The sequence below is a fragment of the Tyto alba genome, unplaced genomic scaffold (assembly GCF_018691265.1).
Source record: "Tyto alba isolate M040663 unplaced genomic scaffold, T.alba_DEE_v4.0 Super-Scaffold_16, whole genome shotgun sequence".
Taxonomy (NCBI): domain Eukaryota; kingdom Metazoa; phylum Chordata; class Aves; order Strigiformes; family Tytonidae; genus Tyto; species Tyto alba.
Genome location: NW_024881278.1, coordinates 28,330,995 through 28,351,126, shown reverse-complemented (window position 1 = coordinate 28,351,126; position 20,132 = coordinate 28,330,995). Strand labels below are relative to the sequence as shown.

Below are 20,132 nucleotides of genomic sequence, written 5' to 3'. Positions count from 1 at the left end.
GTTTTTTTTTTTTTTTAAGTTTTGGAATCTCAGCATTCAAAGTAATATCAAGTCTACTGGACACGCAGATTCCAAATAAACTCCCTAGATGCTCTTGACTGAACCCAGTTCATTAATATTATCAAAAATAAGAAGCTAGCAAAAATAGCTTTAAGAATCTAAAATAGAACACTTTTAACAGAAGCCTTTTAGCACATATTAATACTGTCTATTTGCAAATTAAAAAATTCACAGATAACTTAGTAAAGAAATAAAACAGTTGCCTGTGGCGTCATGAAAGACAAATCCCACTCCCCACCCCACAAAACAAAACCACTCAACTCCAACTCCTCTTCCTGCTTGATCAGATCCTCCCCATTCTGCTTTTCTATAGCTTGAAGGTCTCTAAATACTAAAAAGACTAAATGAAGTGCATTTTCTGTTAAAAAAAAAAAAAATTATGGAAACTACTAATAATCAACAGAATCTGAATTAACATCTATATTTAAACCAAGCCTTTTAAATGATAAAAAGGAAAAGGAAAAACATATGTAAATTTGTTTTCTTTTAAAAAGGCTATTAAAATGTAGCTAATTGTGCTTTTCAATAGGATCCTTTTCATCACGGAGGCTCAGTGTTGTTTCCTTGATCAATGTTTTCAAAGCTATGATCAAGAGTCTGAATATCAGAAGCACACTGATGACTGTAATTTCAACTAACAATGCAAAAGGCTAACAGGACATATGTGTTCCGTTTAAGAATGTGTATAATTGTCTCTGCCAAAACAACCTAGCCCAATTTAAGCAAATTTAAAAAAGCATATGGCTTAGAATTATTACAAGCCAAACAATGAGTGAATTAAAGTTGGCAGAATCTTTCCCAAAGTGACTTAGTATGAATGTTAAATGTAGATTTTTGTTTCTTTGGGACTTGTGAAAGAAAATAAAAAGTTCTTTCTTCACCTCCCTGCAGCAGCTTTTTTAGGAGAAACTGGGGAGCGAGACTGACGACAGAACCTATTTGGAACTTATTCTGCATGCAATGCCTTTCTGGATAAGCAGTGAAAAACTTTCAGGTGATTACATGAATATTCACCAGTGCACACTGAGCACAAGGGCCACTTTTTATGCCAGGTACAGTGATCTTTGAAACACATTCCAGGCAAACTACTAGGGTAAACTTTTGTAGAGAAGCTATGTGTTGCTAAGATGCATATTAAATTACAGGAATGAGAGTATTTCACTTAAAAAGTCAGAACTATACTAATTGGAAATGTATATGTTTATAGCAAAATTGCCCATGTTCCCAGGACTTTCCATATTAGAATAAAAAGCTAAACTAGCTCTCGTTAGTAAATCTTGCCCTCAGGATTCAGAAGGAAAAGTGGACCAAACCTTTATGCAGCTCACTCCCTGCATCATTGTGAGATTTAAACATATTTTTCATACCCACATCTTTGGGTATCTAAAGTCTAAACTTGTTAATCATTTAATATGGTACTGTTGTTTACATCACATGTTCACAATGCCTCATTTTATAAAAGAAAATATTTTCAAATATAAATAAAATTTCATATTACAGGCATGAGAAACTGATTATATTGGCTACCTGTTACATTAAAAGACACTGCAGTACTTTTTAAACAATATTTCCCTAAATGTGTTGCCCTATGATTGATCATTCTGTGCTTATATAAGCATTGTGTGCTGTCTCTGCTTTTTCTTCTCAGACTTCTGTAAAAAATATTGTCACTGTTTCTGTATAACTACATATACTCAGGGTGTTAGCAGAATGCCAAACAATAACAGGTGCCTGACAGTATGATACCTGCTTCCCGAATACTCTAAGTCAGTAGTAACCACATACAGTATAAATATTTGATAGTACTGTGTTCATAAACTACTTGCATACTTATAGGTTAAAGCCAAAAGACAGAAATTAAAACATGTTATAGTGACACTTGTTCAAAGATGGGGAAGAAGAAAGAAAACCCAAAACAGTATGGAAAGAGGTTTTTTATATAATTGTCTTTGCATTTTTGCCTCTGGTTGTCTATAATCCCTTTAATTTTCTGCAGATATTTATGTTTCAGTAGTTATCTTGAAAGAAACCAATCTTTCTTCAGGTTCCTACAAAGGAGACAAAATTTCTGAATATTTGCTATGTGCTTATATGATCATTTATTCTGAGTTACGATTTCACTCTCAAGTCAGGCAAGCACAGAAAACAAGCAGCAAAGAAAGAAAAACTTCATAAGCAGAAGTGGTATGGAGAATTAGAGAGCATAAGAGATGTATATGATGATGGTATAAGCAAACAGAAGACATTAAAGTTAATTGATACAGTTTGGTAATTTAGGAATTACTCTGAATATGAAAAGCAAGGCAGTTGGCTATCACATATTCGTATTAGTAATAAAGTCTTCAAATAGATTAAACTGGAATAAGTGGTTTACCTACTTTTACAAAGAAGCAAAAGATGTATATATTGTAACATGAAAACTAGTATGGTACAGAAGAATTCTGTCTCCCTCCACTACACAAACAAATCCTGTTACACATTTTTTTTTTTTTTTACTTTTTTTTTGGAAATTAATAGGGAAAATAACACTCCATGAAATTATCAGCCAAAGACTGTAGTGTAACAGTAGTATTTCTATTCCAGATAAATGCAGGGAGAGTTGGACAGAGAGCTATTATTATAATATGGCAGCCTTTTCAATATTAAAGTTTTAGCTATTTAAAAGTTAAATTATGTTTACTATGTAAAACACACCAACTGTTGTCCTTTTGTTCCTAATTAAATATAATAGTTTTTCTGTCATTGATAAGGGCCTTTTCAGAGAGGAAAAATAGCAAGGTTATTTTCTGTACCCAAAAGTAACACTTTCTCTGTTAACTGTTCCAAGTAACTTGTAAGCTGTTCCAAGTAGGAGTCTTAACAAAAGAATAAACCTCTGAAACAAAAAAAAAGTTTTAATTTCTATAATCTAAAAGACAATATCTAGTTACAATTATTTTAAAATAAAATCATAGAATCATAGAATAGTTTGAGTTGCAAGGAACCTTTAGAGGTCATCTTGTCCATGTTTTCTAGGTCCTATTAGAAAATACTATTGAACACAGGCTATCATCACATCTCTTTCAGAACTTTTGAGTAAATTTTGATGTGGAAGTCAAAGCTCCAAATTTATATACAAATACCTGAAGAAGTGTTTGACATTAACAAGGTTTCAACATGGTCTCCCATAGCATCCCTGTATCCACACTGCGATGTTAACATTTAGATGGTTAAGACCACACCACAGGTAAAAATTAGCTAGATTGTTTAGTTCAACAGGTAGTGGTTAACATCTGGAGACTGAATGCAAGAGAAGTTCCCTTCAGAGTCTGTTCTGGGACCTATCCTGTTTAATATCTTTATCAATGACCTGAACAAGAAGGTGGAATGAGCCATCATCAAGCTTGCAGATGACAGCAAGCTGCGAGATGCAATTGATACACTTGAGAGTATGGCTGCCATTCAGGAGGACTGATTGCCCGCCCCTGGGAAGACTGAGGGCATGGGCAAAAAAATATCTCATGAAATTCAAAAAGATCAAAAGCAAAATCCTGTACCTCATACAGACTAATCCACTGCAGCAGTAAGTGCTAGGGTTTGACTGGCTGTGCTAAAAAGAACATGGGAGTCATTAGTTGCCTGTATGCCTTCTCAGCAATGAAGGCTAGGCAGCATATGGAACTGTGGCAGCAGGAACTGAGCCAGAAGAACAAGGGGAAGAGATTATTCTCCTTTACTTGACATTTGTTAGATCACACCTAGCATACTGCATCTCATTTTGGACCCAAATACAACATTGATAGATCTGAGCAAGTCCAGCAGACAACCATCCAGATGGTCAGGTGGTTGGAGCATATGCACTGTGAAAGAGGCTGAGGAAATTTGGCTTGTTTAGCCTAAGAAGGCTTGTGGACATGGAGGAACCTAACACCACTTTTCAACACTGAGAGCAGGTTATCAAAAAAGACTGAGCCAGGCTCTTCACTGAGGTGCACAACAGAAGAAACAAAAGACAACGGTCAAAACTTGAAACCGGACATTCCACATGGACTAGAGGCATAGGAAAACAGGAACCACATGAAAAGCAGAAAAAAAAAAAAAAAGTACACTGTGAGAATAATTAAACATTGGAACAGGCTACCCGGAGAAGTTGTGGAATTTCCTGCCTTAGAGGTTTTCAAGACCTGAGTGCATAAAACCTTGAGTAGGAAAGTCTTCATAGCTGACCCTCCTTTGAGGAACAGGCTGGGCTAGATGTCTTCCTTAAGTCTCTTCCAACTTGAATGGTTGTAAGATTCTAAGACAATGGGATGACTTTTGCAGAAAGCATGCATACAAGATATAGTCTTGAAACATTAAGCTCTCTATGGATTTCTAAAGCATATTTGAGTACCAAGAGTTCTTCTGCTTTTTTCATACTCAAAATTTAGTTGCCAAGGTAACATGTTCTGACTTGGAGGTTCTCTCCAGTGGTATTCCAATTTCTATAGACTAAAAGCAGCTATTACCCTTTATTCAAAGGCTCATACATTTACTCTCTCTGATACAAATATATTCAATGGCACATTCATACATCTGAATTTAAAAGACATGTACTTTAATCCCTAATTATTAATTTAGAATCCAAACCCACACATCTAATGACTCAGTTTTTAGGGGTAGAGCCATTCATGTCATTCTGCAGTCATGGTGTACAGCCAGCCAAAAGAAAATGCTTCCGGAAATTTTTTTCTGTTAGGCGGGAGGGTGAGATCAAGGGAGTTTTCAAGCAAGCAAACAACAGGAAAACAGGCAATGAACACAGTTCAATCGGTTCTGGAAGACATTCTGTTTAAAAAAAAAAAATCTCTTGCTTTCATTAAGATGAAATACTAAGACTTTTTGCTCTAATATATGTTTATATGTAATTTGATTTCTGTACAAGTCATAGAGTGCTGGTGATAAGTAAAGAGACCACTGTCACCATCTTTAGCATTGCACAGTACAGGACACATTCTTAGACCCTTGCCAAAGCTGTAGCTGCCCCACAGTAAAACTTCACTTCCCCACTCAACGGGGCATCTTCCCCTTCACTGTCTGTGATCTGCAAGAGATGCGGCTGCAAATCAAAACACTTGTTGTTCTAGGCAGAACAGAAAAAGAAAAAGATGACATAGTGCTAGCATTTTTGTCTCTAGGCAATGCAGGTAGCCTCCTCTGTCAGAAGATACAACAATATGATGATGTTTATTATTGTTGTTCTTTAAGGCTAGCTATTCATCTTGTTTATACTATTCATACAGGAAAGCTGACAAAGAAAGATGAAATTCTGATCCTATGTCTGTACAATGCAATACCATATAAATCACTATAAATATATATCACATATAAATCAGCCTATTAGTTTTAAATTACATAAAAAACAAAACAAAACACCACCAAACATTAATTTGCTCTACACACTTGCCAATTACACAATTATGATTTCTTGGCAACCAAAAGTCTAGTTCACCTAACACATTATTTAATAACGAGACTTACTACTAAAAATTTTCTGCTCTAAAATAAACACTAGCATAGTATTTAATATAGGAAATTCAATTTTTTTGCATCGACTTGAAAACATAGTATGATTCACCAATCGAAAGATAGCAGAAAATGGTAAGATATGAAAACAGAGACTATGAACTCAGAAACTATGCATTTCAGTTAATATATTCTTCCCTTACTCCTTCATGTGGCCAAAGCTTCTGCTGCTACTTAACTTTAAAGTGGCATGAAAATTATGTAATTACATTTTCAATTACCTCTTTAAAGAAATCTGAGTACTGTCTCTTCCTAGTTTTCTACTTGAGATGCAATACTTATCCGAATATTAAAAACACCAAACTCAAAAGCATAAAACATTGAGTGTGGAAAGCAGCCAATTATATTTAACTTGCTTCACACACTGAGAACAATGCCAGACTTGCATTATGCATAACACCTATAGCTAGTACACAGACAAAACAGTACTTCTGTTAGTTTAGAGATTTGCCTGGATGTCTGATTTATCTTCTAAGTTTTATAACCATCATAACAATGCCACAAGCCAAAACCAAAAAACACAAAAGAAACTGCCAGTCACATACCTATATATACATGGGTCTCTGCTGCAAGCCAGTACCTCACCTGGGAATTCAACCTTTGCTCACTAGTACTCTAACCTCAGAAACCTTTAATTTTTTTCATTGTCACAAAGAACACAAATTAAGTCCCTGACAACATATTCTAAATTTATGAATAACAGGAAGCCATTAAGACAAGATTTTTTATGTCTGATTTTATGAAACAAAAAAGCCGTTTACAGTCAATCATAAGTTGGCAAAAAAATATTTTTGTCTTCACCTGTGAACGATCCTGCTATTTCCAAAGTTTTCACATTAGCCGAAAGTTTGTTCTTTGTCGGTATATAGACATTCACTGTAGATATAACCCAATGAACTTCAATCCAGATCTAAATACATTCATTAATCCAACACTGTAAAGCAATATTCAGGTTACTGTACCCTTATTATACACTCCATGTTCAAGTAAGAACTGGTACTAATTGTGTAGTGAAAAGGACACCTGGCTGACTTGAGATGATGGCTTTCTTCAATAACTGTTTCTGTTTTCACAATGAGGTGGATATGAGGAACTGCACTTACTTTGACCACAAATGAGGCTGCAATTAAATTTCTATTTTAATATAAGTATATACCTTTAATCTTACAATTTGACTATTACTATTATTATGCTTCTGAAATGTAATATTTTTGGGAATTGTAGTGCTGTATCTCGACATATAATTCACACATTTAATTTTTAACTTGCCCATTATACTGAAGTAAGAAGCCAAATGACAACTACTAAACTAGTCCCCTAATTACCACTGTTTCCAAATGTCATATATTCTAAAGAAAATAACTATGCCCAGCAAAAGTTTCACTGTGTGCTGGGTTTCTGTGGCGGGCTTTTTTGGTAGCAGGGGAGGGGACTCTAGAGGTGGCCCCTGTGAGAAGCTTCCTGAAGCTCCCCCAGCTCCAAGTTGGACCTGCCTCTGGCCAGGGCTGAGCCAATTAGCGACAGTGGCTGATCCTCTGCAAGAACTTATTTAAGAAGCAGAACCTGAGAGGGAGTTGGGATTTTTGAGGCGGTGTTACAAGAAAGATGAACACCCAGGTCAGTGGAAGGAAGGAGAAGGAAGAGGGGGAGGTGCGCTGGAGCAGAGCCCCCTGTATCCTGTGGTGAAATGGCAGAGCCGCCCCCCTGACACCCATGGAGGTCCGTGGTGGGGCAGGGGCTGACCTGCAGCCTGTGGAGGAGCCCACAAGAGAGCAGGCGTCTACACTTAAAAGAAGCCGGGACTCTGAAGCGAGAAGCAGCCCCCTTTGCTGTAGTTTGGCGCTGGGAGGACTGCAAACACGTGGGGGTGACCCATGCTGGATCAGCATGGGAACGGCTGCATCCCATGGGAAGGACTCACTGAGGAGAAGGTTAATGGAGGACTGTCTCCAGTGAGAGAGGAGCCACATGGCGCAGGTGAAGAATGCGAGGCATTCACCCCACCTCCCAAGAAGGAAGGAGCAGCGAGCTGACTGTAACCCCCATCCCCTGCTGCCTGTGCTGCTGGGGGAGGAGGGAGAGAGATCAGGAGCAGAGCTGAGCCCAGAAATAAGGGATGGGTAGGGGGAGGTGGTTTTGGATGTGGTGGAGCTTCTCACTGTCCCACCTTGTCTGTTAAGTGTTGTCTTTGTCAGCGTTTGAATTAAAGTGATGGGTTTTTTTAATTCCCCTAATGAGTCTGTCTTTTGCCTGTGAAGTAATGAACCCCTCCCAGCCCTTATCTGGATTCCAGAGCCATTCTGCTTCATTTTCTCCCTCCCATTCCTGACAGGGGGAATGGGTGAGTAAATGGCTTCATGGTGCTCAGTTGGCCTCTAGGCTCAAATCACAATACACTGTCGCCCTTAATTTATAGAAAAATAAACCCTCTTACCGTATTGATCCAATCATGTAGGGCTGTGCTAGCTGTACTACAATAGCTCCACTCCCAAGCTGATGGCACGTGTATCCAGAATCCCAATCATAGTTTTTTGTGTCTCCATTCAATAAGGCATTGCGACTGCGACTTACACCCTCAATCACACTGGCACAGTCTGCAATTGTTGCAACATTTTCAGTGGGAACTGTGAATTAAAAGCACAAAGACAACAGTCATAAGTTAGAAAACAGTTCAAATACCAATGGTCTTTATTTCTGGCAAATAATTAGGAAAAAGAAGGACGAAAGTATGATCAACACAAGGAAATTTAACTCTTATTTAACATGAACTATGAAGCAGAATCAAGTGGTACAGATAATTTTTATATCATTCATCCCAGAATAGCTTGGTAAATTAGCAGATGGCTTTCTGTCTTGGTGACATGAAAGCACTATTTTTATACAATTGGAGAAAAGAATGATCTTGTCCGGCAAAACTTTTGAAATTATCAAATAATTTCTTCCTGTTTTCATGATGAAAACTTCCCACACAAACCCTCTCTCCCCTCCTCCCCCCCAAAAAAAGGGAAATAGAGATAAAGAAAGAAGTGGGAGATAGTTGAAAGCACTGATGTGGACTGTGGGAAGTCAGGACTCAAAGTCTTCGAAACAAGGGCTTGAAGTCTCACAGCTCAGCATGTACCTCTTGGTACTTACGACAGTCTCTCTGACTGTGATCAGAAATTGCACCCCAGAATTTAGAAAATGCTTTTTAATATGTACAGAATCCTTCAGTACAAATATTGGACTACAAGAGGGAAGGAGAGACCAGTAGGTCTGCCACACCAATGGCACAGCAAGAGCAGAAGTATTTCTTATTCCGTCAAGAGACAGGAAAAAGGTATGACTGACTGCCACAAAAAAGAAGTTGTAATATCCCAATATCAAAAGAAATGAAACAACTTAAAATCCATCCTCTTGAAAAAAGGCCAAAACAGATAAAGACTTTCTTCCAGGAGGTAGTGATGGAATTATACAGTACTTCCCCCCCATTAATTTAATCAAAGATCTTTGCTGGATAATTATTTTTTCTATCCTATATGCATTCACAAAAAATGCCAGCATGCGGTAGCCTGCTATGCCAAAGAAAAGTCAAAGGTATTACTACAGAATATAAAATTTTCTTTCTTTCATTCATCTTATATACAGTTATTTGAATATTAGAGGGAAAATGAGCAAAATAGGGAAATCAAAGAATTTTCAGATTTGTAAAAGCATTCATGGGAAAATCATGACAAGAGGAAGGGAGTTTCAGTAAAAAAATGTAAGATTACAATTCTAATTGCACAGGCCAGAGATAAACTGCTATCTTTTGCTGCAACATCTATCATGAACTCTTTCTTTCACCTCTACAACCCCTCTTACAATCAGTGTATATATTCAACACTGTGTTCCATGTGTCAGCATCATCTAACTTCAGTTCTTCCTTCTCCTGATACATCCAAAACTGAATGTTCTAGCCTGGGAACTGCTGTTTATAAACCAAATTAGATAAAGGATAATATAACCCCTTACTAGGCATTTTTAGAAGCAGAGGAACATTACATACTTGGCAATAAAAAAAAAGGGTAGTGTTGGGAGTTGTTATTCTTTAGCAAAGGATGTAACTTTAGTGTTGGTTTCTAGAAAACTTTCCAAGGAGAGGAATGCTCTTCTTGTACTTACTTATTCCTGCTTAATCTGATTTATATCCAATGCTAAACAGTTTCTCCCTTCCTTTCAAATCAAACTGAATTCATAGTATAGTTAGAACTTGACATAAATTCAGCAAATTCATCAAAGATCAAGACAACAGCAACTCCTCTGGGAGCATGCTGTAAGGAGGATGTGTACTTTCTTGTGCATGGAGTACTTTTCCAGCACAGTTTTACAAGTGCTTCAACACTTATTTTTGGAATTGCCTATTATTTCCCTGTGCTAACATTTAATCAAGCATGCTACTTCTTTTCTGTTTGTAATTCAGAGAAAATCCCAAGCTTTTTGAATGTCACCTTCCAGCAAGATGACAGATGAACATAAAAAAACCCAAAACTATGTAAGATGCCCTAGTCAGGTCCAGAACTTTCCTAAAAAGCTCAGTTTTTAGCAAACCTCCTCAACTTTTCAAACTCTCTCTATTCTCTCTCTCAACCAAAAAAATAACATTAATAAGACTAAAAAGTTATGCTCTCTGAACATGTAAAAATCAAGGTTGCCTGTTGAACCTTTTTTTTGGGTGGGGGAAAATGTTGAAAGCACTGATTGCTTTATCTAAATGATATCAAAAATTCTTCCAGCACAGGCTGGAAAGCTAAGATATTGTGTGCCAAACCCTGATGAAGGCCAACCAATCTGTGTGGTAATACAATTTAAAAGAGAAAGGAAGCAATTATTTACAAAAAGTTATCTGAATGACAGTGATCAATTTAATAAAATTTCCAAATTCGCAGAATCTCATGCCAAACATTTTTGAAAATCAGAGTAAGAAACAAGCCAAAATAAGGATGGCACAAAAAGAATTAGAAATATAGAAGACTTAAAGCCAACATTATCTTAAATTTCACAAGAATAAACCTGATGTATAGTACAGATGTAAATGTATCATTTTAGGCCCCATGCACACTGATAACTTAATTACATGCTGAAATATAGCTATGTGAAATTTCAGAGCTAAATGTAAGAGTCTCTAGCACCCCAAAAAAAGATAATTTTCCATGAATAGCTAGGATTCTGTGTTTTAAGTGTGCTAGTGGTGTCAGGAGCATAGTCTTAAGAAAACCATCAAGCAACCAAAACACCATAAAGTATACAGGGGAGAAAAGTGCAAACTTGTTGCCAAGAAATAATTCAAGGCAGTGGAAAAGTAACAGTTTCTGAAAAATCTACGGCATTATCAAATGTACTACCATCTCTGCTCATATGAAAATTACTAAACCCACCATATTATTATTCTAGAAACCTCTTGATTGCCTGTTACTGAAAAGAGACATTCAGAAATTCATGGATTGTTATGGGGGAGCAGGTGGTAGATATTAGAAATACTTCACTGAAAACAATCAGAATAAACCAAAGAATAACAATGCAAACTAACAAAATATTTTTCCTTGGCTTCCTTTTCTTCCCCTCTTCCCTGGCAGTAAGGGAACTCAATTTTGAGTATCCACTTTATATAGGCATTAAAGCATCTGCTATATACTGCTGCTTTTTGTAGGAAGAGGAAGCTACTGAAATCTTGGTTAAAAAAAAAAAAAAAAAAAAAGATGAAGTGTCAAAATCACACTGAGGCTCTATGGCATATTTTAGGCACCCTCTGAGCTATATAAGGCATTAATTGAATACAGTACAGCTCAGCTCATCCAGTATTTTACCTGCATGCCCTCTGAGCATCATCCTGCTCCTTTTCACATTTAGATTTCTGCATTAATTTGTGACCTCCTAAGAAGATGTTACCCTGATTAGTCAAATTCCTTAACAGCCGCACAGAAACTGTCTTAGTTTGTTTTTAATATAATTCTGTGGTCTTCCCTACAACGGTTAATTAGAAAATTATTCTAACTAATTGCAGTGTGCAGAAGGTGCCATACTGTTCCTTCTCTCTAGGGGAGTCTGCCACTCCCTATTTTGAATGTTCATTATCATCTTTTATATCTGCTTGATAAATTTATTAAAAATACCATCTGGTGGGGACTCTGCTCTGTGCCATTTTCAAGTTTTCTGGTTCTCTTCCTTTTTCCCTGATAGAATTTTTACTTCAATTTAGGTCACTTGTTTACAAAGACACATTGCCAAAACCAACAGTCTTGTTTCTATTTTCGTTTCTTTTTGTTTTTTAATCCACCAGCTATCCAGCTTTTACAGTAACCAATGTTACAAGAGAAAACAAAAGAGGGGATTACAAATACAGAAATTCTTTTCTTCCACTGTTCATACAGCAGTTCTGCTCTGACAAATCTGGTTTGCTTTTATGGAAAAGATGTGCATTAGCAAAGCTACACATTCTGTACACAAACAAAAGGAGAAGATGATTGAGGTTACAGGACAGCAGAATCAAAACACTTATTAAAACTCACTTTCTTGTTTCCTGGTCTTACGCTGCAGTATGGAGCGATGAACAGCTTGGGAGTGTATTTAATTCTAGTAATAATATTTTTATAAAGGATTGTGATTTTCAAGGCATGGCCTGAAGGCCATCTATACTGGCTATATTTAAAGATATGACAGATATGTTATTCAACTGTCCTTAGAGATCCCCTAGGAGAAAAATGTACTAAGAGTGTGTAGTAGCCTCAGTCATATTTAGCATTCCTTTAAGCTTTTTTTTCTTTTCCTTCTTAATTTTTAGCATACTTGATTTTCCCTAGGATTTTTTTTTCCCCTGAAGTACTTGTTAACTGGCTTCCATATCTGAGTGTAAAGTAATTCCTTTCATCTCCTAGTTTGGACATGGCAGCTTTTGCTTTCTGTCCATCCACTGTAACTACGCTGCTATCAGTTGGCTAACATGGGGGAAAAAAATGACAGAAAATCCTCAAACAACTCTTTGCAACACAGGAAGGAAGAGAACGGAGTGGGTTCCTGCACCAGGTCACAAAATCCGCCATTAATGAACCTTAGTTCAGTTACTAAAATAAATATACAGAGAGACACTAGATCTACTAAATAGTTACATTTTATAGGAAGGCAGCAATTTAAAGCATTATGGACCGTTGAATATATTTATACGGCACTCTAGGCAACAGTCAGTCAAAGGTTCTCAGCCAAAGTGTCATCATTACAACACAACTGTTCATTTTACTGAATTCTCCTAAGACACTTACAAAACCATCACTCTGTGAAGAAACTCTACACAAGAAATTATACTGAAAGAAATAAATTTTTGTTTTAGTTAATGCAAAGAAGTGATTTTTCTCTCATGCAGACATCTGTTAAATGGTCAACTTTCAGTCACTCCATTTTTAATGGTAAAATTGCATCTCTTCTGTACCTGAACATCTACTGAGCTGACAAAAGTTTCCTCACTAGAAAGTGACAGAAAAAAGAAATCTGAGAGAAAAAAAAAATTAGAGATGTCACTATTATTCTAGGGTTTGATTTTATTGTATTAAATAATTTTAATTATGTTTGGCATTTTGCTGTCATTATTTTCCATATGCCTAAAGATTTAAGCCTAATCTTTATTCAGTATATGAATGAGTACTTATTTATTTGCTACATGGTAGAAAATACTAAGTCTACAGACTTTTCAGTTAGTTAGAAGTATAGTCACAAAGTCCTGTCTCCCCTTCCACATTCTCTTTCTTATTTTTTTGTGCTGAAAATTGCTACCTTTCATTTGAATCTTCAATCAGGAAATCAGTCAAGAACTGAAGAAATAGCAACTTCAAACAAGTATCAACAGCATTTCTGCCTGTTTTAGTGAAAAGCTTTCTGCAAGCCATATTTAGCTGGAAAAGAAAACCCCACTAATATTTGTCTATGTCCAACTGTCAGTTTGGATTAGAGTAACTTCAGAGAAGGCTGATTTTTCAGTTGATATCTGCTATAGTTTGTGGTTTCTGATTCAATAAATTAGAACAAAAGCATTCAAGTCATTAGATGTGGCCATACTTTTATCTGCCAACTAACTGCCTGGCTACAGGGTGCATTCATTAAACATTCTGCCTGAAGAAGGCTTTCAGAAATAGCAATTGTTTCAGTAGAGCCCTACAAAGTACACATCCTTTGTTGCAGCACTGGAAATAGGAAATAAATAAAAAAAAAAAAGTAACTGGAACCATATGAGCAGATCTCTGATCAGGAATGGGTAGCAGTAACTAAACAAACCATGTGGCTGTCCTTTCCTGTAGAAAGAATAAAAAAATAAATCCCTGCAGTATTTAGATCGTCTTCAAATTTTCCTAATTTCCTAAGGCTATGCTTGCAGCAGAGCTGACTTACATTGCTGGGTAAACCTGCATAGTTTTGAAAGAAGGCTAATCTTAAAAAAAAGAAAAGAAACAAAATATGATAGCTTTGTGTGGAGTCAACATTAAACTAGACACAAAAATAGCATCTCTCACTGCTTCCTTGGAGAGAGATAGAGCAATCTTTTAGAAAGCTGAACCACACACACTAGGAAACTGATATGACTGGTTTTTCTCTGTTATATATTTATTTTTAATTTTTTTTTTTTAATTTTTAAGTAACTGCCAGAGAATAAAAGACAAGTGAATGATTATTTATTCATTTCATCTTTTAGTTTTCAAAACAAGTTCTCCTAAGGCATTGAACAGCACACAAATGAAGGTTCACAATGATTCATTACTACTGAACAGCATTCCCCAGAGGGTGACCAAGGACATTCCAGTGTTTTATATCCATCTCCTGCTCTTCAGTCATTATTCACTGTTCTCCCTTTTGTGTGCAATGTACAAGTTACAAGATAGTCTGATAGACTGAGACAGACTGCAGATAAACACAACTTCATATAAAAGCCTTCCACACTCCCTATGACCTTAACGAGGCTCAAAATAGGACAGTAGGCTGGTCAAACCCACGTGCCTACCTAGTCCTTGACTGACCCGCAGCACTGCGTACTGATTAAAGGGCTAAGCGAGGTCATCAATTTTCTCCCTTTGAGGCAGAAAAAGAGGAATTGGTTCCTATATTTAGGTGGAAAAAATCCCCCCAAACCCAAAAGAGGCATTGCACAGAAGCAGCACCTTACCCACTGTTGTAGTTTCTTGCCACTGGGCACACTGTAAGCTTTTAGAAAATGTTACATCACACGGGGTACTGCTTCTGCCTCCAAAGGGGTTGGCCTCTTACTTGTGGAAATTTTCATTTGCTTTGTATTCTAGATTAAATATTAATGACTAAAGACGGTTCAAAATTTTAGAAGCGGAAGTTCATTACAAGCAAACACTATGCTTTTGAGATTTAAAAAATATTTACATCCCAGTTAAATGAAAGAGTTATGTCAATCTCGTGAATCTAATATGTAGAACCGTTAACTAACTTACACATTTAGAGATAACAGTATGCCAAAAGGAAAATTACATCTCAACCCTAACATCTGTGTTAGGGAATAATTTCATATGATTGAATTAATTTCTGTCACTTACCTCCTTTTCACATTACAACAAAGTGTAAACTAATACTAAAACACCAGACAGTGCTAGAAAAAGCACTTCCTGCTACTTTTACTTCAAAACTGCTGCTCAGATACCAATGGGTCATGTCAGTACCGCATCCAGTATTGTATAAAGTAACTGTGTGAATTATATTCCATATTAACTTCTAAATGTAATATGCCAAGTTAATAATTGGTCATGAAAACCTTGTATCCAAAAACACTGCAACATAAAATTGCTGTTATCATGAAACAGCGCTTCATTTGTATTACTTGTTTACCAGCCTTCTAATCCTCACTTTACAGTGACAGCTACTACATAGATACTACGTATCAGTAGTAATATATCTGATAAATTGCCCTGTTTGTATATACAGCTTTCTGACCAAGTTGAATACGTTTCATGAAAATTAAATAAATAATTACTCTTAAATCTCCACATAAGAACCCTAAACAAATACCTCAGTGGCCTTCTTTCTTTAGAATGAGGTTTCAAATGACAAACTCCTTGCATACTCTATTCTGTGTTGGTTTGGTAGAAGTAAGGGTCACAAAGTCTTTCTGAAAGGACCATATGGCCTTCAAGGGCTGACCAGCATCTCATTTTCTTAATAAAACAGGTTATAGAAACAGCAGCTGTGCTTGTTCTAACCTGATTTAATACCATATGGGATAAACAATGAACCCAATAGTATTACCTAACACTGCTTTTCACAGCGTCATGATGAAAGCCTCTATACTCAGTCAAGCTTAAACACAACCTATTCTGATTACTGCCTTTTCCTATTTTTTGTGGAGCTTTCCTAACTGCTTTCAGTTCACTTTACCCTATCTGGTCACTGCAGAAATAGAAACAAACATTACAAATCCCCATTAGAGCAATAAAATAAATCTGTGCTAACTACCCCATTGGTTTTCATACAGATTTTTTTACAGAAGTGGAATTGGGACAGTTTGCTTGATCGAGGAAGCCAGACAACACAGTTACCTTACAGTAACCATCAGAGGTATGTAAAGCAAAGCATTAAATGGATATAAGGTCACTTTGCTGAATGAAAGCTGTTGAGAATATTTTTGAATAGTTAGTATTGATGGCTGTAAATTCTAGTGGAACGGCCATTGTGCCCCTGCACCATTTCACAACTGGACTGCCCTCAACTAGTCCCAAAATCTTTCCATTTGTCCCTTTCTTACCAGAAATTCCACAGGGTCACATATCCAACTGTTGCTACCTCATTTACAATCAGAAGTTGGTTCACATTCCTCTTTCAATTAAATACTCGCAGAATTCTTAGTCTTTTAATTTTCTATTAAGTGTATTGACTACCATCCCTTCCAGATGAAAGGCTATAGAGTCTTACAGGCCTCTCCTTGTTAACTGTAGGTCACTTCAAATGACTTACATGTACAACAGCTTGATTGACCCACACTGAATGACAGCATAGTTCCACTGATCACCATGAACAACAATGGATATTTACTATTATGTAGTCCAAACCCTAAATACCTGTAAGATTCTGTAACTATAAAAAGAAATTTTCATAAACAGATAAAGTTTAATAAAGCCATATAAAGTCTCCATCCCCTAGATCATCTTTGAAGCTCATGATATGATGAACAAATCAAATACTTTGTCTCAACAAAATGCTCACTAAACCACAAAGTATTATTGAGTATCTGAGAGACAAATCAATTATGGCACAAGTACACTTTCATGAACATACACAGATTCACTACCTTATCTACTGTTACAACCAAACAATCTTTGAGTTACACAAAAAGAAAAAAAAGAAGAAAAAAAAAAGGAAAGCAAATATGTTATTTGAGTCCTAAATTAAGTATTTGCTAAATGAGACCAATAAACTTAAATCAAATACATATAGATATATGCACCACTTATTCGCACATAGTAACTCTTATTTTGTATGAAATTCATAGCTGGTAGTGCTGAATATGAAATTTAGTTCAAAGATTTTATCAAACTTGAAACATGTTGTTTTGCCACTAACTAGTTTACTGAAGGTGTATGTTTTCTTTAAACACAGTTCTTCCCTACTGCTTATTCTATTTTCTTGACAGTAGCAATTGCAATACTACTTCCAAACTCCCTAAAACAAAGGGAAAACTTTCTATTTGCATTATGGGACAGGTTGTACATGTTGGGACTATATGAAAAAAAAAATTAGTAAAGTGTGATTTGTCAGACTACTTATTCTATGCTTCAAAAAAAACATCAAGAAATTACACAGCAAATCTCAAGAGGTCAGGTATAACCATGCAATGCCTTTGTACAACGCATGGGGAATGGGCTGAAGGAGTTGGGTCCCAGTTTTTCACAGCTAAATATTATAGTTTTCTCAGAAAAAAATTTAAAAGAAAAATGTCTTACTAAAATCTTCCCTCTCATTCTCTTTTGAGAACTGTTCTCCCATCAATTGTAGGTGCATACTTAAAATTGAAATATATGTTTAAAACCAGCATGAACTCTTAAGAATTTTGCGAAATTCTCAATTTCATGACAGAAGTAACAAACTGTGGGAAATCCCACCTAGACGACTACTAAGGGCATACAAAACTCTTCCCAAAGAACTTCAAGATCTCATTCACGTGAGTTTATATGAAAGAAAACACAGAAATTTCCCTGTTTGAACAATTAAAAAAATTTATATTAAATCTTACTTTGATAGAGCTTATAATTCAGTATTGTTGATCTTCTGGGGATTTCTACCTTAAGTAATGCAATACTATGCAGAGGTACTTAAATCAGTATTATATAAGCTGACCAGAGCTCCAGAAGTCAGAGCCCCATGAATGTGTTCTGAGAATAAGGGTAGCCAATATAATGTTCTACCATGGCTAAGCGTGTCTGTGACTCTCTGGGGAGAAAATCAACGCGTTAGAGTTTACTTTTAGCAGATGAAATTAGTCTGCATAAGAGGCCCTAAATGCCCAAATCCATCTTCACTGCGGTAAATAGCTCTGGTTACTCCATCCCCGTTACAGAATTCAGGCTAACCTAGCGGGAGGCAAGAGCAACTGTACCATGGCATGCAAAGAAAAAAAATCAGATTAGCAGCACAGAGTGACTCAATTACCAGTGGCTTTGTCAACAGTAGTTGATTTAATTTGAACTTTAGCATTCCTGCAGCATCACTAATTAATCCACAGAACTAGAATTTCAAAGCAGTCGCTAGGACTAGCCAACCAATTCTGGGCTTACAGCATCATTTAACTCAACTTAGAGATTTCTGCGTGGAAAATGGAGTAAGAGTGCAGTGACGGCCAGTCTTAAAAGGCAACCATTTGCAACAGTTAATGTAAAAGGAAAACAGTTTTATCTCTTACCTATCAGACCTTTCTCCAGTGTAAAGGTTTTGTTTGTGAACATGCATTCAAATGCCACAATATGGAAAACTTTGTTCACTGTGTTGTGGGTCCCAACAATTCGAATATACCTATAGGGAAAAAAAAAAAAGTAAGTAGCAAAAGTTAAGCATGACAAACTTCTATGTGCTGAAATATAATTGATTCAGTTGGACTATTCTGTGCAGACCCATAAGAACTGAGTAACCGTTAAAAAACTAAAATAAGAAAAGGAGTAAAAAGAGTATAAATTTCACAGCGAACTTCCATCTACTCAGGATGTTGGCTTCAGTACAATTTAAGGAAAAAAAAAAAAAATTAAAGAGCTGTGAAATCTATCAAAAATCTTTCTGGACTAATTTGCCAAGAAAAGCAAAGTGAGGGACCTTCTGGTTCAGAAATGGTCTGTTAGTGCAAATGTGTGCTCAGGGAGGCTTTAAATAATAATTAAAAAATCCCTTTATGAATTACTTTTAGCCACAATGAAAGATTTCATACAGTCAGAACAAACAACAAATCAGTGAGGCTTCTCTGCAGAAACCAAAAATTAATTCCATTTTAATATGACTGCTTCTAATGCTAACACTGGATGTACAGGATATCAATGCCTTTGTTGATGTATCTTTTATTAATAACAAAAATCTGAAGAGTCAAATGTTATGAAAAAAAGCTAGCTCTGGGTTTCATTCCCAGTTGTATAACTTATACTTCTAGACTCTAATTGAAAATCAAATAGAGCTGGCACTTGAACACTTTGACCTGTTCACCTTCTGTATTACCCTTGAGGCTTCACCTTCTATAAACAGCCATTAACCTTGATTCAGTATGATTCCCGCATCCTCTGAAGAGATCCAACAGTTCTTACTATAAATTCTGAAAAATCCTAAGTGGAATGTTGTACACCATCCCAATAAATGTTGAGCAAGCAACACAGAAAACTACCTAAAAGAAATACAATTACCCCACAAAATGGGTTACCCACACTGCTATTACATGAACTCATTTCAATTAAGAAGTATCAGAATGCATGAATCTTAAGCAATATCCTCAGTCTGCGGTACAAAACAACATTTCACTTACATAGTATAATTTTCCAATATAATGGCCGTTCACCAACAGCATAATTTTTTGGCTTGTCCTTCATCATAACAAGTCGAAAAGATACACAGACTTCAGTTCTGAGATATTTCTTTATACAGTAAAAATATCTCATAGCTATTTACTGTGCTAACGTTTAACCTCCTCCTACACTTCAAGACTTGAGTGCCTTATGAAAGAGCTCTTATAAGCAAGCCTCCATGACTGCTATGACTAATATTGGTTTGTCTTTACCATATGCAGAAAAAAAATCTTCTAAAAAAAATAATTGAAAAAATCCACCTATTACACGCAAATGACTGCAAGAGACAACTAAGTTACCTGGAAATCATCAGATTGCTAAAATTGTCAGGTTTTGACCTCTGCTCCTTTTAGCTTATATAAGTTCAATTAAAAAAAGCAACTATTACATATTTTGATTAAAATTACAAAACTGATATACAATATGCTCATAAATTCATTAAAAATATTTTAATTATCATGATTTGAAACAAAAAAT

At 36.1% G+C, this 20,132-nt stretch overlaps 1 protein-coding gene across 1 annotated transcript in view; it reads right to left on the bottom strand.

Annotated features, from left to right (window-relative positions):
• BTBD9 (BTB domain containing 9) overlaps positions 1-20,132 on the bottom strand; it is a 134,966-nt gene that overhangs the window by 36,708 nt on the left and 78,126 nt on the right. Inside the window, exons 8-9 of the mRNA XM_032985319.2 lie at positions 18,518-18,627; positions 8,039-8,228 (exon numbers count right to left, since the gene is read on the bottom strand). Coding sequence (XP_032841210.2) covers positions 8,039-8,228; positions 18,518-18,627 — 300 coding nt within the window. The remainder of the gene's footprint in view (positions 1-8,038; positions 8,229-18,517; positions 18,628-20,132) is intronic.